Source organism: Notothenia rossii (genome assembly GCF_949606895.1).
Source record: "Notothenia rossii genome assembly, chromosome: 8".
Taxonomy (NCBI): domain Eukaryota; kingdom Metazoa; phylum Chordata; class Actinopteri; order Perciformes; family Nototheniidae; genus Notothenia; species Notothenia rossii.
This window is the reverse complement of record NC_136906.1, coordinates 21,624,662-21,640,793: the sequence shown is the minus strand read 5'-3', so window position 1 is coordinate 21,640,793 and position 16,132 is coordinate 21,624,662. Positions and strand designations below refer to the sequence as shown.

Here is a 16,132-nt window from a genome sequence, read left to right as displayed (position 1 = left end):
GCAAAGTTATTTACTCATCAGCACCCTCTACTGACAAAGGTTTGTCTAATTTAAAGTATTTTTTTATTTTGTCCTAATCAAAAGGCCCTGATATAATACTAAATATCCCTGTCGCAGTTGGCTGCATGACAACCATAGACCATTCCCAGATGTTCTGATGTTTTTCTGTCCAAATAACTGTATGCAAGAAAACAGTACAGTATTGTATTTTTAAAGAAAAAGGAATGTTTTATAGCCTTTTCTGCATTTAACAAAAAATTATAAGCGCAGTCAAACCTTATGAGGTAGTAGCTTATAAGCTTTTATAAGTGTATATGCCCGGTTTACTGTGTATAATACCAAACAAATAGGTGTAGTATTGATAGTTTCTTATTTGTTGCTTGTGGCACCAAATATTATTAAACCAAATAGAATCATTTCAATTGTGTTTTAATCCCCATGGTACAAGTCTAACCACTGCACAGTTTTTTAATAACTAAAAGACTTGTGTCTCAGTAGAGGAACCCAAACACGGCTGTGATTCTCCTGACAATTGAGGATTAGAGGTAGACGGCCAGGCTCGCCATCTGTTATAAGAAGGAATCAGGCTTTCCCAGTAAGAATACAAATCAGCACGCAGGCAACCACTAAATGTGGCTTTTAACTGTTTTGTTGGGTTCCAATTTTAGATGAGAAAGCAAATTGAGCATTCACAATCAAATTATTTGTTGTGTGTGTGTGGTTACAATGGATTCAGGAGAGGAGGGAACAAAGGCATGCTGCACACAGGCTGAATTATTAATGAGGACTTGATAACCGTCTCTGTTACACATTTTGCCATACAGAAGTAGAGAAGTAATCACTCCTCTGTCTCCTTCGCAATGAAGGCATATTACTTAATTCAAAGTAGAGTCAGTGCTATACGACATGACTCAAAGTGCAGGAGTCATAATGTCTCTGACCTCCGTGTCCCAAACATTCGCTGAGTGTTGAGGGTGATGGAAAGTTGAGACAGGCTGTGACATTTACGAATATTAGATTGACACTCAGAACAGGACATTGAAAAAACACCAGGAAGGTCAACCTTTATATGTGCTTCTGTGTGTTTGTGCGCAGGTTTTACAGGATTACAAATGCTACATGAACATTTTTATACCAACAGTGAATCAAACGCCAAGCGTAAAAACCAAATAGAATCGTTACTCAAGTTAATTCCTTCCAGCCCATTGTTTTGGTTTTACAGCCTGCATATTTGCTGGTTTGGTTCACTCTCACGGCTTTCATAGTGTCCTTTTTGGTCACAGCATACAGCTGTTTCAGTAAAGAGCTGTAACAATACCTGCTCAGTACCAAACAGCAGACAGACTCAGCATCTATCAGGTAAACATCATTTAGCAGATAAAATGGGATATTTCTCTAAGAAGACTGAAACAGTTCTTGGAGTATAGTTCATATTGGATGAGGTGGCCAGAAACACAACTCAAAATAAATAATAATGTTGCTCCATGTCTGGGTGTGTATAAAGGCAACTGTGTTTAAAACATGCAAACATGAGCACTTTATTTACTTTTATTGGCCATGCATGACTTCAGCCACACATTTTAGAAAAACTAAGATCGAGTTCAGCCATTCATTCAACACACAACATTTTTTATCTAAGTGTTTTCAAATGTGTAATATGTCCATGAATAAAACTATACTTAAATACAGAATATTTTTAGTAGCCTAAGAGTTGTCAAAAGCTATATGGTAACTCTTAATATGCAGTTTTTAAATGTAGAATATATTATATGGAGATGCTTTAAGCTTTTAATTTCTCCTTACACCCTCTAACAAATTCCTTCCTTTTAAACATTGTTCATTTCTTCATATCTGTTTTTTTGGTTACATTTAAATAATAAGATGATGAACTTGATTAAGCTAGAAGTTCAAATGTAATCTGATTACCATCTAGATTTATCCGGGGACCATCATACATATTTAAACACTGAGGAGAGTGATTTCAAAGATATCACTGATGTCAACAGCGGGTTGTCATCGTGGATGTATGAAAGGAGCGAGGACATAACAAATTCACTCGGTAACCTTTTTTGCATTACTCTACTGACTGCATTTCCATTAGTTACTGCTTTCTGAATTAATTGGTTCATTAGCAAAGGCAATTAGTAGTAGGGGGCGCAAGGCCTGACTGATGTGCTCTTAGATGTATACATAGTCATTCATCTGGCAGATCTAAGGGCTTCTGAATACATCTGATCATCTGAATGCCTGTTCCGAGACTCGCTCTGCTGTGGTTTGAACCATTCAGCTGTTTGCATTTGTGGATCTTTATCCACTACTGCCATTCAAGCTGGATTGTTCCCCCTTTCCATTAATGTGTGAAGCTACATTAATTTGCGAGACTGAATAGACATCCAAAAAATAAAAGTTATTTTTATTTTTATTAATAAACTAATCACTAAACCTAAATAAGACACCGAAAAAAACCTATAGTTGCTATTTGTAGAAATTGACAATAAGACCAACTTTAATTTAATTATATTATTTGATGTATGCAATAATGTTTTTTTTTTATTTTGTGATTTAAAACTACGCTGTTTTTAATTTATACTTTTTAAGTGATGCATTAATGTGTTCATTGCTTCATGTGGCAGCTGGTAAAGGAGGAACTCATTTGATTTAATGTATACAGAAATCTATACTGCAGGGCTGCCTAACCAATACAATGATATGTTCAAATTAATTAGATGGATTTGTATTAGTAATTACAGTCCCTAGTAACAATACTAGGCTATTTAAAAATGTTATGGTGTAAAAAGAACAATATTCACATCAGATGTAGTAGAGTAGACGTTTAAAGAAATATAAAATAGAAATACTAAAGTACTTCAAAAGTTCACCTCAGTAGAGTACTTGAGTATGTATACATGAATAAAAAAGTATTCTTTGTTAAAACTTCACTCGTGAAAAAGAGTAACGTATTTGAAGATGTATGCAAATAAAATGCAAGAATTATAAAACGTGCAGGAATAATGGCCTATTGACGATGATTACTTAACTATGAAACGATGTTATTAAAATATGGGCATTTTTTAAAGTATTAATAGTTGTATATATATATGGATATCACGATTGCCTTTAGTCAAACAACACAAATCAAAAAATGTTTATTTTATGTTACAGGACGCATCCGTCTTCAGGACCCAGAATCCTCAGCGCCGAGGCAAGATGGAAGAACCCAGCAGCTGCGGGAGAACAATGTTTTGGCTCTAGATATTGAAACGGACAGCTGAGGGTGAACTACGCGAGCCTAAATAGCAGGTCATGGTCATGCAACGGTAAGATAAATTCATGAAATCAAGTTTATCGACCTATCCGGTCGTTGTAGCAGTGACACCCGGGACGGGACAGACAACAAAGCACGGAGCTCTAGCGTTAACGTTACCGCTAGTTAGCTGCTAAGTTAGCTGTCTCGGCTAGCCGGACGAGCATCATTGTTCGCTAGAGTTGTATGGGCCGTTTGTTATGGGTCATGCTTGTGTTGTCGTCCCATCACTTACAGTCGGTCCACAGCCCGGAAAACGAAGCCAAACACTTGGAGATAACAGCCAATAATAAGTTAAAACAATGTACGATAAGTGTTTACATTTATTTTGCATGCGCTAACTAGCATTTGTCCTTGATCATTTCTCCAGCTCGGTGATTGTGTGCGTCTTGTGTAATGCTAGTGTGTAATGATATCTCCCTCTTATTCTTTAATTTCATCTCAAAAAGTACAAAACTTACTTTGATTACTTGTCTTAAAACAGAATAGACTTCTCTCATGCTTTTGTTGTTTTTTTCTGTTCATATTTGCTCGTTTTTTTGGTGTTCATCAAGCGCAAGTCTGCTGCTGTTATTGCATGGCCATATTAATTATTGCCTGATCCTGCATCACAAAGGAGAAGGGCCCCGCAAGAGTGGTTAGCCAAATGGTTAGCTAGGTAGCTAATTGAATAGCCAACAAGCTTGGTAGTTTTTCTTAAATGCACGCAGACCACGGGGTCCTCTCAACGTACGCTTTGTGTGCTGAGACAGATATGACAAAGATGAAGTCAGTCGGAGTGGCGGAAGTCTTATTCTTTTTTATTAAAAGTTTGCTTTTTGTTAGCCGGGTAGGTTATTTCTGCTAGCTCGCCATCAGAGCTGAAGGCATTTGTCAGCAGTCAGATGGCACTCATTAGCTGAACGGGTCGTTCATGTGGCAGCCAAAGATATCTGTAGAGTATGTACAAATCATTTAATTTGAAATACTAATGTAACCTCAGTGTAAATTGCCCAAAATAAATAAAATAACACTTTAGAGAGTCACATGTCCAACATTTGGATACCTGCGTGCAATGCATGCATACATTTTATTTAGATATGAACACGTTATACACCATTTTCAAATATCATTAATAAACATCTCGCTCGGAGCTCAACACATGCATTTGATTATCCTGTAGCTACGTAATTAAACCAACAGCCTTTCTGATGCAGTGTATGTGCACTCTCATTGGCAGATAAGCTCATGCAAATAGGATGACTGGGTCAGACAGCCCCATCAAACAGATTAACACAACTTCAATCCTCTCATTCCTCCTCTTGTGTTGTGTCTAGCATTGAGCCACTGTGACCTTTTTGCCTTGTAAAATACTGTAAACACAGAGTGCAATCAACTAGAGATATATTTCGTACTCTGTAGCCCAAGTGTTGTCTGTTTTGCTTGATAACACTTGTAAATGTGCCAGACTGCAGCCCTTTTGTTGACCCACAAACCATCACATTTAATCCGACTAAGCGCCCAGTTGTGAGAACACAGGCCGTGACACTGATTCCTGAAGACCGAGATTAACTGGCTCCGTAATTGTTGTCTATTATTTGTGTGTATCGCCACCGATTGTTTTTCCTTTTATGTCTTCCTTGATGTGACCTTTAACTGTTTTAATGTTGAACTTCTACTGTTTTTTCCCCCTCACAGAATGACACTAATTCCCACCCTATAGTTTTCCTTCCCGCCGGCCTCCATCATGAACATCGTTCAAGACAAACTAGGCAATGAATACCTGCGCTCAAACCAGAGCATGGACTCCAATTTCGGCCCTGGCATGTTAATGTTCAGCCACCTACCCCCGGTGACCAGCTTCACCCGGCTGGCCGCCCACTCCGTCATGCAGGACCTTCCATCACAAGAGATGATCCTGAAGAAGGAGCGTGACTCGCCTGACTGCAGCATGGGCACCCAGGGTGGGCACATGGGGTGTGCAGGGGTGGGAGACTATGTTCACGCCATGGGTATTAAGCAGGAGAAGATGTCAGAACACGATTACCGCCTGCCAGTTTATCCCGGAGGGCTGGGGAAGAGCACAGAGCTGCTGGAGGTGACAGTCAGTAACAACCAGAGCCTGCTGGTGCATGATCTCAACATGGGCAACGTAAGTACCACTGGAATCAGAATGTGAGTGGGAGTTATAGCTGAAAAAATAGCTTTGCTCAAGTTAAGAGCTGAAACAATAAGTAAAATAATTGATTAATTGTCACAAATAAATACATTAATATCTCTTATATATCATACATTATTCATTCAAGTTAATAAAACACGTCAGATAGCATGCATAGTGTTAGTGTTTTCGATCTTCTTTTGTGGCTAGCAATATTTTGCAGTAGATCCAGCCAGCTCGTTGTCATTATAACATAAAATGCGTGTGTGTGTATATATACACATATAAACCCCTTCATTTTATAAGCTTTTCCTTCAGTGCATTATTTTGTGGTTAGGAAACAACATACACCAAGATCATTAAGAAAATCTAAATTAGTGAATGCTTTTTTGGTTAGTATAAAAGTCCCTGCTGTATTGTGCAACAGCCAATATTTCTAAAAGCCTGAGAGAGGGGGACCTGATAGAGGATGGGTGCGGGGAAGAATCTGTGTGAAACTGTTTATGGTGACATAAATCTTCTGATGGCTTTAGATGCAAAATATAAATGAGTGCCGCCCCCCCATCGCTCCCTCCCTCCCTCTGTTTCTCTTTCTGGGTAGAAGGGTGATGTCATACCGCTTCAGCATGAATGAAAACGTCATGGCAGAGACACAGCTGTCTTGTTTGAGCTTGCCCTTCATTTCAGACGTCTTTTGTGCTTATTCAAATAGAAATACACACAACCACACACTTCTAACAATAGCCTCAAACCCTAGGTCATCAGGGCTCTAGGTGCAAGTTTGTTGAAACATTTTTTTAATGATTGTCCTCACACTGCCAGAAGGAACATTTTTATTTTAAGGATTTAACAACCCTTAAATGTTTCAGTCTGGCTCTCATTATTACTTTAAGGAAATCTATGTTAATAAGCCTTACAGTCTGTATTCTTTTGTCGTGCTCCTAAATTGTTGCATTTTCTCACACAGTGATGAGACTTTTTGGAAGTAAAATAGCGTTTTTAGCCCACAAACTGCTCAAATCAAGTTTTATTTTATTTCGGCTATTCTGTCTGCTGTTCTTGCCCTAAACATTGAGCTAATTTTGAGAACAGCAGGTGCACCCACATGTACCCTGTCAGTCTCCATATGGCACCGAGTTGCAACATGTTCACTGGGAAATAATGGGCAATGCTGGAAGGCAAAAAGGAAGCAATCAGGAACCAATCTTTTTATTTATGTTGCATAAATATGCAACACAGATTGTTTGTGATAAAGTTTAGTGAAGCGTAATACTTGTATTGTTTAGAATGTGAGGTGTTCAGTTTTTGTCTATTTCTTAGAGACAAGAGGTTAGACTAGTGGATAATGGCTCTCATTGAATTACAAGCTGCTTACACAAAGAAAGGCCGTGAATTTATGGCATTGTTATTTTACCCACTAGAACCACAGCGTGCGCAATGGGTGCTCAGCAGACAATCACTAGACATTGTCCAAGTGTTTTGTTTGTTTGTGTGAGCAAAAAACAGACTTGTTTGCTGGATCGTTTTTTTTTTTTAGGCTTAGGCCCTTAACCTGCAATCAAATAATTTCCCTGCCGCAGCTCGCTCTCACGGCCCTCTCCCTCTCCCTTTGTCATCCTCACAGCTGCCGAGTCAGTTAGGAAAGGAGCCCACTGGGAGGAAAGGTCGAAGGTCAAATGGTGATGGACAGGATGGTAAACCAAGAAAGAAGAGAAATGAGGCAAAGGTTTGAAATATATATCTGTGAATAATTTCATATTTTGCAAATGTAGATCTATTAAATGGATAAATAAAAATGATTACAAATATACACATTTTAAAAATAAATAAATATGTTTATGTAATTTCTTTTCAACACGAAAACATTGTCCAAATAGATTTATTATGAGCGTAATCTGTAGAATAATGCTTTATTATTTAATCTACCCAATATGAACTGATCCTTTTGAATAATGAAAGATGATATAGAGGGCAGCTGACTGAATCTGACCCCTGTGTTTCTGTTGTGGTTCCACAGCAATCAATGATGCCGGATGGAGAAGGAGGCAACATGTCACCGGGGAACAAGCCTCACATCTGTGAGCACTGCGCTGCATCCTTCAGAAGCTCCTATCACCTACGTAGACACGTCCTCATCCACACAGGTATTTTACAGTGCACGTTTTACCATGATGCTCATCTTTTGTCATTTTTGTTTTTTTAAATCATGTATTTTGATAAGGGCAAAACAAACGTTATCTTAGAAAAATAGCAGGACAGGCTGTAAACGTTTAGAAACTGAGTGTTGCTGCGATGGAAACAGGGAGGGACAACTCTTTTTTTAGCTTTAAGCCTCTACTGCCACGTCAGTGCTGAATGTTAGCAAAGTCAGCTAAAAGACTTTTAAACCCTACGTTACAACATTACGATAAACACTTTGGTTTCAATGTGAGATGATTAGCAGTTTTGTGACCAAAGCAGTTATTATAAAACGGCTAGAGTTCAGCATTTCAGAAAATGATACTATCAGCTAAAGGTAACCTAAGATAAAAAAGTGTATTTTCAGAATGATATAACATCTGCTAAAGTTTAGTGATTTCAGATAATTGATTTTAAAAGTATACGATCAGCACGATTAAACACTTAATTTGTATTCATTTTTGTTCCTTTTTAGAATGATGATGGTCCATTTTAGTCTGAGCTCCTTTGAGAACGGCATGTGTTGTGAATGTTAATGTACCAAATACTGAATTAGACTATTGATATTAAATTCAATACAATCAGTTGCCTTACCCCCGAACACACAGGGCTTTTGTGAAGAGTGTGCAAAGTCAGTCAATTTCATTATTGTATAGAGGTGCTTCTAATTTTCAAAAAAGTTAACCATAAATGTGGCAATGACCATTTAGGAATGACATTTTTTTTTTTACAGTATATATATATCTGTGATTTTTCCTTTCAGGTGAAAGACCCTTCAGATGCAATCAGTGCAACATGAGTTTCATTCAGAAATACCTTCTCCAGCGACACGAGAAAATCCACAGCGGTGAGTGTTTTGACGAAAACCATCCGTATAATATCTTATTTAATCTGCGAGTCATTATGTGCTTCCAATAACAACTAACCTTGAGCGCTGCTGTCTTTGTAATGCAGGAGAAAAGCCATTCAGCTGTGACCAGTGCAACATGCGTTTCATTCAGAAGTACCACATGGAGAGGCACAAGAGGACTCACAGCGGAGAGAAGCCCTACAGATGTGAGACCTGCCAACAGGTCAGTGAGCGGTTTACTACCCCGATTATTTAATATGATATTTTGTAAATCGAAAGCTTAAAGGTAGGGTAGGTAATTCACTTCAGAAACACTTTTTGTTAAATTCCATGGAATGCTCTTAACAGCCCGATAGCGATGAATAAATTAAATGCGTTGACAATAAATATATACAAATATTTAAACTGTGGAAGCCGTGGCGCTGTAAAAAGCACGACCAATGATCCCGCGGCAGATAATTAGATGGCCTACCTGCATGTCAGCCTTCCATCTCGTGCTCAAACTTATCTCGTGCCCTCATTGGTCATGTGCGCATTCGTGTGTGTTTGAGGAGGGGCTCTGTCAGGAAGTCTGAAGGAAGGGGCAGATATTCTCGGTTGTGTACTTTCAAACTTTCTAGCTTACTCGAGCTGGTTTCTCCATTCTACTTTTTTAAAAGGGTGTTTACACACACTGCTTAATTTTGAGGGAAAGTCATTCAAATGTAAATGATCCACATAATGCTATATAAGGGAAAAAATAAATATGTGGAGTTTTGTTAACCATATCTGCCCAGGCACTTTGTCTTTAACACAGGCAGACATTGATTGATATACAGTGGGGCAAAAAAGTATTTAGTCAGCCACCAATTGTGCAAGTTCTCCCACTTAAAAAGATGAGAGGCCTGTAATTTTCATCCTAGGTATACCTCAACTATGAGAGACAAAATGGGGGGAAAGAATCCAGGAAATCACATTGTAGGATTTTTAATGAATTAATTGGTCAATTCCTCTGTAAAATAAGTATTTGGTCACCTACAAACAAACAAGATTTCTGGCTCTCACAGACCTGTAACTTCTTCTTTAAGAGCCTCCTCTGTCCTCCACTTGTTAACTGTATTAATGGCACTTGCTTCAACTCGTTATCAGTATAAAAGACACCTGTCCACAACCTCAAACAGTCACACTCCAAACTCCACTATGGCCAAGACCAAAGAGCTGTCAAAGGACACCAGAAACAAAATGTAGACCTGCACCAGGCTGGGAAGACTGAATCTGCAATAGGTAAGCAGCTTGGTGTGAAGAAATCAACTGTGGCAGCAATTATTAGAAAATGGAAGACATACAAGACCACTGATAATCTCCCTCGATCTGGGGCTCCACGGAAGATCTCACCCCGTGGGGTCAAAATGATCACTAGAATGGTGAGCAAAAATCCCAGAACCACACGGGGGGACCTAGTCAATGACCTGCAGAGAGCTGGGAACAAAGTAACAAAGGCTACCATCAGTAACACACTACGCCGCCAGGGACTCAAATCCTGCAGTGCCAGACGTGTCCCCCTGCTTAAGCCAGTACATGTCCAGGCCCGTCTGAAGTTTGCTAGAGAGCATTTAGATGATCCAGAAGAGGATTGGGAGAATGTCATATGGTCAGATGAAACCAAAATATAACTTTTTGGTAAAAACTCAACTAAACGTGTTTGGAGGAGAAAGAATGCTGAGTTTCATCCAAAGAACACCATACCTACTGTGAAACATGGGGGTGGAAACATCATGCTTTGGGGCTGTTTTTCTGCAAAAAACGTAGCTGGGTCTTTCAGCATGACAATGATCCCAAACACACCGCCCGGGCAACGAAGGAATGGCTTCGTAAGAAGCATTTCAAGGTCCTGGAGTGGCCTAGCCAGTCTCCAGATCTCAACCCTATAGAAAATCTTTGGAGGGAGTTGAAAGTCTGTGTTGCCCAGCGACAGCCCCAAAACATTAATGCTCTAGAGGAGATCTGCATGAAAACCTTGTGAAGACTTACAGAAAACGTTTGACCTCTGTCATTGCCCACAAAGGGTATATAACAAAGTATTGAGATGAACTTTTGTTATTGACCAAATACTTATTTTCCACCATAATTTGCAAATAAATTCTTTAAAAATCAGACAATGTGATTTTCTGGATTTCTTTTTTTTCTTCTCATTTTGTCTCTCATAGTTGAGGTATACCTAGGATGAAAATGACAGGCCTCTCATCTTTTTAAGTGGGAGAACTTGCACAATTGGTGGCTGACTAAATACTTTTTTCCCCCACTGTATCTATTTTTAATCCTAGACTGAGTCATTGAAAATGAATGAATCTTAAATTCCTTTTGTAATGTCTGAAGTCGCTTCTTAAAGTATCTTTAAATAAAACATTTGTTGTTGTATCTTTCAGTATTTTTCTAGGACAGACCGACTGCTTAAGCACAAGCGAACCTGTGGAGAAGCCATAAAGAAGGGGCTGGATCCCGGGATGATGGATCTGGGTTGTGTAGACTTGGGACATGGCAGCTATGGAATAACTCAGGAAAACATTGGGAATATTGGTAGGAAGAGAGGAAGGTCCAAAAATAATGGAGAGGGAGGGGAGCGCAAGAAAAAGAAGGGGGATGGAGGAGGGTCGAGGGAACAGCACATTCAAGGGGCTGTACCTGGGGGCTACAACATCCATGATTACTCTGTCGAGAATCCAACGGTATCTTCCTCTACTGAGCCAGGACCCAGCATGCAGCAGGGCCACCATGCCCAGGCTCCAAAGATGGCATTCAAGAAGGCTAATCGTAAGAGCCTTGAAAAGGGGGGTTTGGGACAGGCCAAAGCTGACTCGTTGGAGCAGAGCGGGGGCATGGATGGTCTTGGCCTCATGCAAACCAATGGAGCTAAAGTAGAGCCCACCAGCAGCAACTACGACGACGCCATGCAGTTCATCAAGAAAAGGCGCTACCTTCACGCAGCAAACAATGCAAACTCATCAGGGCCAGGGGTTGCTGGGATATCCAGCAGTGAGTATGATGTCGGTGTCGGCCACTTGTCTTCCCAGCATTCTGTAAATCACGGCGTTGTTTCCAGCGCCATGGACAGTGACGCTCCTCTCTGTCTCGACAAGTCGGGCATCCCAGACGAGGTGCTGCAGAGCATCCTGGACCACTACACTCAGAAACCAGAGGGCTCGCACCACGACGTTCACTTTGACATTGGCGACCATCACGTGGATCTGCACCCCGTCTCGATAGACGGCGCTGACATCGGCCACAGCGCCGACACCCCCAGCCCGTCTGGAGAGAAGACGGTCATGATGCACGAATACTCTCGCTTCCTGCTGCAGGCGTTGGAGCGCACCAGCCACAGTGCCAGCTTCCCTCTGGGTCCTCCCGCCTCAGGACCCTTCACCAGTTCCCATCAAGGAACTCTCATCTACGCTGACAAGAACATCTACACTACGTCCCCGATGGAGTGTGGGTACGGCCAGTCGGTGGCCTCGCCTTCGCTGCCCTCCTCTGTGCCAAAGTCTCACTTTGCGATGCTGACGGGATCCTCACCACAGCACAGCTTCCACCTGAGCGGCCTGGAGACCTCCACCCACCAGCAGCTCACCCCTTCTCAGGAGCTTACCGACCAGATGGAGAAGCAGCACTCCTCCACTCCCCCCTCCTATCAGATCAGCCCATCTGACCTGAGCCGCCATAAGGAGCAGCTGCCCGGCAAGAACAGCACAGTGGTCTACCCTCTGGCCCCCTCGCAGGATCTGGCCTCTCTGGACTCCTCAAAGCCTTCCTACCAGATAGAAAACTTTGCCCAGGCCTTTGGCTCCCAGTTCAAGGCAGACGGCCGCGGCTTGTCTTACGGCACTGACAATGGCGGGGAGGTGGATCACAGGATACGGACGCCTGTGTCTCAATTCTCAGGGTATAGTAGTTTGTTATCTGATGTCAATGAGCCAGTAAGTACAGGTTCCAAAACTACAACAAGCCAAAGCTACAGATGAGAGCCTGAGAGGGAGAGAACACTCGTTAAAGTGGATGTTCTTGTTTGAATTTTTTTTAGTGCTCCTATTTTATTATTGTTGTTGTTGTTGTTATTATTATTATTTTTTAAGTGTCATCTTTCTTTTAATTATACTGATGCTCTATTTTTGTGTGCCCAGTCCTCTCCCAACAATAAGCCTGCGAGGCTTCTTGCAAATGCAACTTTTTTTAAGTATCTGGTATTTTTAAGTTAAATATGTATTTACTGTTTATTCTTGTCATATTAGTGGCATGAGGACTGGTCAAGAAATGATGAACTGAAAGAACTTTTACTAAGTAGAGTTGCACCGGACTTTTTGCTTTTACAATGAGCTGAAGTGTTTGAGCAATCAACTTTACAATTGTAAAATAATAATGAACATAACAAGGATGGCAGGGAATAGCCCAGAGTTGAAATCGCAAAAAAAAAGTTGTTGTCTGTTACAAGGTTTAAAGTATTACTCAGGAAAAAGTGAAAAAGGAGAAGCCTACGGGGTGCAGTGAGCGCTCTTTTCAGAAGTTAGTTTGCGACTTCAAAGAGGATTTTTCTTATGTTTTATTACTTGTTGAATGAGTGTGACACAAACAGACTGCTGCCAGCTCACATGAGCACTGAAAACACTTTCTACTTGGCTATATAGAGATTATGGTACTTTCGTGTCAATGTGAAACTCATGTTTTCTTCAATAAGGGCCATATATATATATCTATATATATTTATAACAATATATATTAATGTAAAAACAGATTTAATCATTCTGGGGAACTGCCAGTTGAAGTAGAGGAAGAATGAGGGCGGGTTTGGGGGCTAAATGTTGTCCTTGCTATATTTTTGGAGAGCAAAAGTGATGTTGGGCTTTTAATTGGCCAATAGAGGTTGCTGTTGGACAGTGATAGAATGGCCTTCCCCTTTTCCTGCCCCCGCTTCTTCCTCGGTTCTCTTATTTCTTTAAAAGAATCCAATTAGCACTTTGAGCCGTTTTTTCTTACATTGCGTAAATTACCGTGTCAGATCAAGGAAGCTCAAACGTCAGGTATGGACTGGCTTTTGGACAGAGACGAGTTTGGGCATATGCAGAAGGGGTTTCTGGGTTGAACATATTTTCAAGGGGGTATGATGTGGATACCCTTCGTTTGGGTGGCATGGTTTCTATGGGGATGGTGGGCGGGGGGAGGCGGTTGCCGAGTTGATATGGAAAAGTGGGATTTTTCATTCAGATTTTCTCTTTCTCCTTACTTTTAGGGAACATTTAGATTGGGGGGAGGGGGGACTTTTAAAATAAATTAACATTTAATCGGGATAATGTAAATGTAATTCAAACCTCTAGTTTTAGTTTTGACTTGTTACCCAACTTAGAAGCTTTTGCTTTCTTATTGAATTTGATGACAAATGTGTTAGTGATGAAGTATTTCTCAAGCTGTTACTGAGAGGCGGCCATATACATTACGAACTAAAAGGTGGCTGACCCAAATGTTTGTAAGCATTTAGATATCTCACATATGCTGGCATTACCGAGCATATTTGTCCCAATAGAAATTGGGTGCCTATTCCTGAGCAGTGCAGGTGCAAAATATTGTCTAGTAAATGTAAAATGTAATTTCTCGCTGATTTTTAAATGTATTTATGCTGTACGATTATTTTGTAAAGACAACAATAAGTACGCAGTCTTCCATAGCTACAACTGTCCTCGAGTGCTGGACATGATATCACTCTGCTGAATGAGTCTTTGAACCCCTTTATGCCCCAATGGCCTGTTGTTTTAAGCAATCATTGAACATGGCAGAGTGAATGCAATGCTGTAATATCTTAAATAATATGTTGCCATGCTGAACGGTTGAGGCGTGAACAAGAAGTCGCCTCACATATACCTCATATCACAGTAACCCAGGGACGCAGGAGTGACGGTTTGATGTATGTAGCAGAAATGCTGTTGTTTGTGTGTACAAATAAGTCATGTTTCTGTGTGACTAGTTTTAAACATTTGTGTTCATGACATTTATGTGACTCACTAAGACATGATGCTTAAGGGTTTCTGTAATTGTCGGAAGCCAGCCAGTTTTCAGTCTCTTCAGTTCGACCTCTCTCCTCCAGATCTGATTTTCCATATTGTTGCAATATGCTTATTGTTTACAAAACACTAAATCTTGAATGAATTCTGACCCCTGTATACATTTTAATTTTAGTATATTTTCCCCCTCTTTTTTATCACCGCCAAATTTTGTAGCTGATATCTTCCATTTTTATTTTCTTCCAGCTTCTTGTGACACATTTCACAAGACTGTACTTGTCCAATGAATTTAAAAGTGATTAGGGAGAAAAAAATAAAAAAAATACTGTTATCAAGAGCTGTTCTGTCATCCTTTTTGTGAGGAGTGCCGTTATACATGTTGAAGCATATGCATGTTTACACTCAAATGAATGTATCAGTCTGATTAGGAAAAACTGTCACTACAGCATGTATTCATTCATGTTTGGTAGCATAACGGGCTTACTGTATCTCAGCTGTTTATTTCCACCACATGGTGGTGTTGGTGTTCTACAAGTGAAAAGTCCTCTGTTATCAAACCCTAATGCCGCTCTAATATGCTTTGGTCCTCATCCATTCTTTATATTTCTCTTTTAGCAACTTTGTCGCTGTTTTATAGATTTTTATGAAGAAAGCATGGACTTAAACTGAATCTCTGCTTGAAATTCTATTAAGTTTTAAATGCAGGCCTGCAGACCCACTCGGCTCATTCGACAGCTCATCTTTGGATTCTAATGCTGCTCATCTTTTTCTTTTAAGACCAGGGCTTAATAGACTGTTGGTTTACATTCACTCGTAAAATGCCATCACACCTCCATAGAACTGCAAAAAACATTGCATGTTTCATCAGGATGCAATATGAAAACTAAAACGTCATCTCTAAATGAGTCCCTCTCCCGGTTTACTACATTTCCCCGTTTCCAGGATTTTTAGAGCACATGAAGTGCATCACCGTTAATGTAACATTAACACGGTAAATGTTAGTTTATATATGGGTTATTTAAGCAAACCATTGGGAAAAAATGAATGTATATATTATTCATTTATGGCGAATCTTAGTCATTCCTGCATTGCTACTGCTTATAAGTTCACAAATCAAGGTACATTTGCAAAACGGAAATAAAAGTCATATTTTATTTTATTTAATTTTTATTTAACCTTTATTTAACCAGGATAGGTCTCATTGAGATTAAAAATCTCTTTTTCAAGAGAGTCCTGGCCCAAGAATGGTAACAGCACAGTTTCAGACAGTTTTACAGTTACAAACAATTAAAAAAAACAACAAAAAAAACACACAATCACAACACAGTCATACACCAAGTTTAGCCAAAGCATTTACAGACACAGCGGCCTGCTTCGAGGTCAGTTAAAGTTGCTTTGAGTGTTTCTAATGAGACCAGCTCTCTGAGTTTCAGCTCAGTTTGAAGCAGGTTCCAAGCTTGAGGGGCAGGCAACGAGTGTCCTCGGTAAGTTAATATAGATAAATATGCAACTAAGTATTTATTTAGTCCCCTCTATCAAGACGCTGCAGCACAGCCACCACTGCACGTCCAAACAAATATAACCTTTTATATTCACATCAGTGATTTCATATTCTCTAGTTCCCATTTATTATCGCTTCC

At 40.1% G+C, this 16,132-nt stretch overlaps 1 protein-coding gene across 2 annotated transcripts; it reads left to right on the top strand.

Moving 5' to 3' along the window:
- Positions 1-3,183: 3,183 nt before the first annotated feature.
- On the top strand, positions 3,184-14,827 carry LOC307015924 (zinc finger protein 281-like). Of its 2 annotated transcripts, XM_079644888.1 has the most exons (8): positions 3,232-3,317; positions 3,542-3,608; positions 4,982-5,435; positions 7,066-7,167; positions 7,459-7,585; positions 8,383-8,466; positions 8,574-8,692; positions 10,875-14,827. In XM_079644888.1, the coding sequence occupies exons 3-8, from the start codon at positions 5,031-5,033 to the stop codon at positions 12,462-12,464; spliced, it is 2,427 nt and encodes an 808-aa protein (XP_079501014.1). In that variant the 5' UTR covers positions 3,232-3,317; positions 3,542-3,608; positions 4,982-5,030; the 3' UTR covers positions 12,465-14,827. The 2 variants fall into 2 exon arrangements, with proteins under 2 accessions (XP_079501013.1, XP_079501014.1); XM_079644887.1 differs by lacking the exon at positions 3,542-3,608 and having other exon boundaries at positions 3,184-3,317.
- The last annotated feature ends 1,305 nt before the right edge of the window (positions 14,828-16,132 follow it).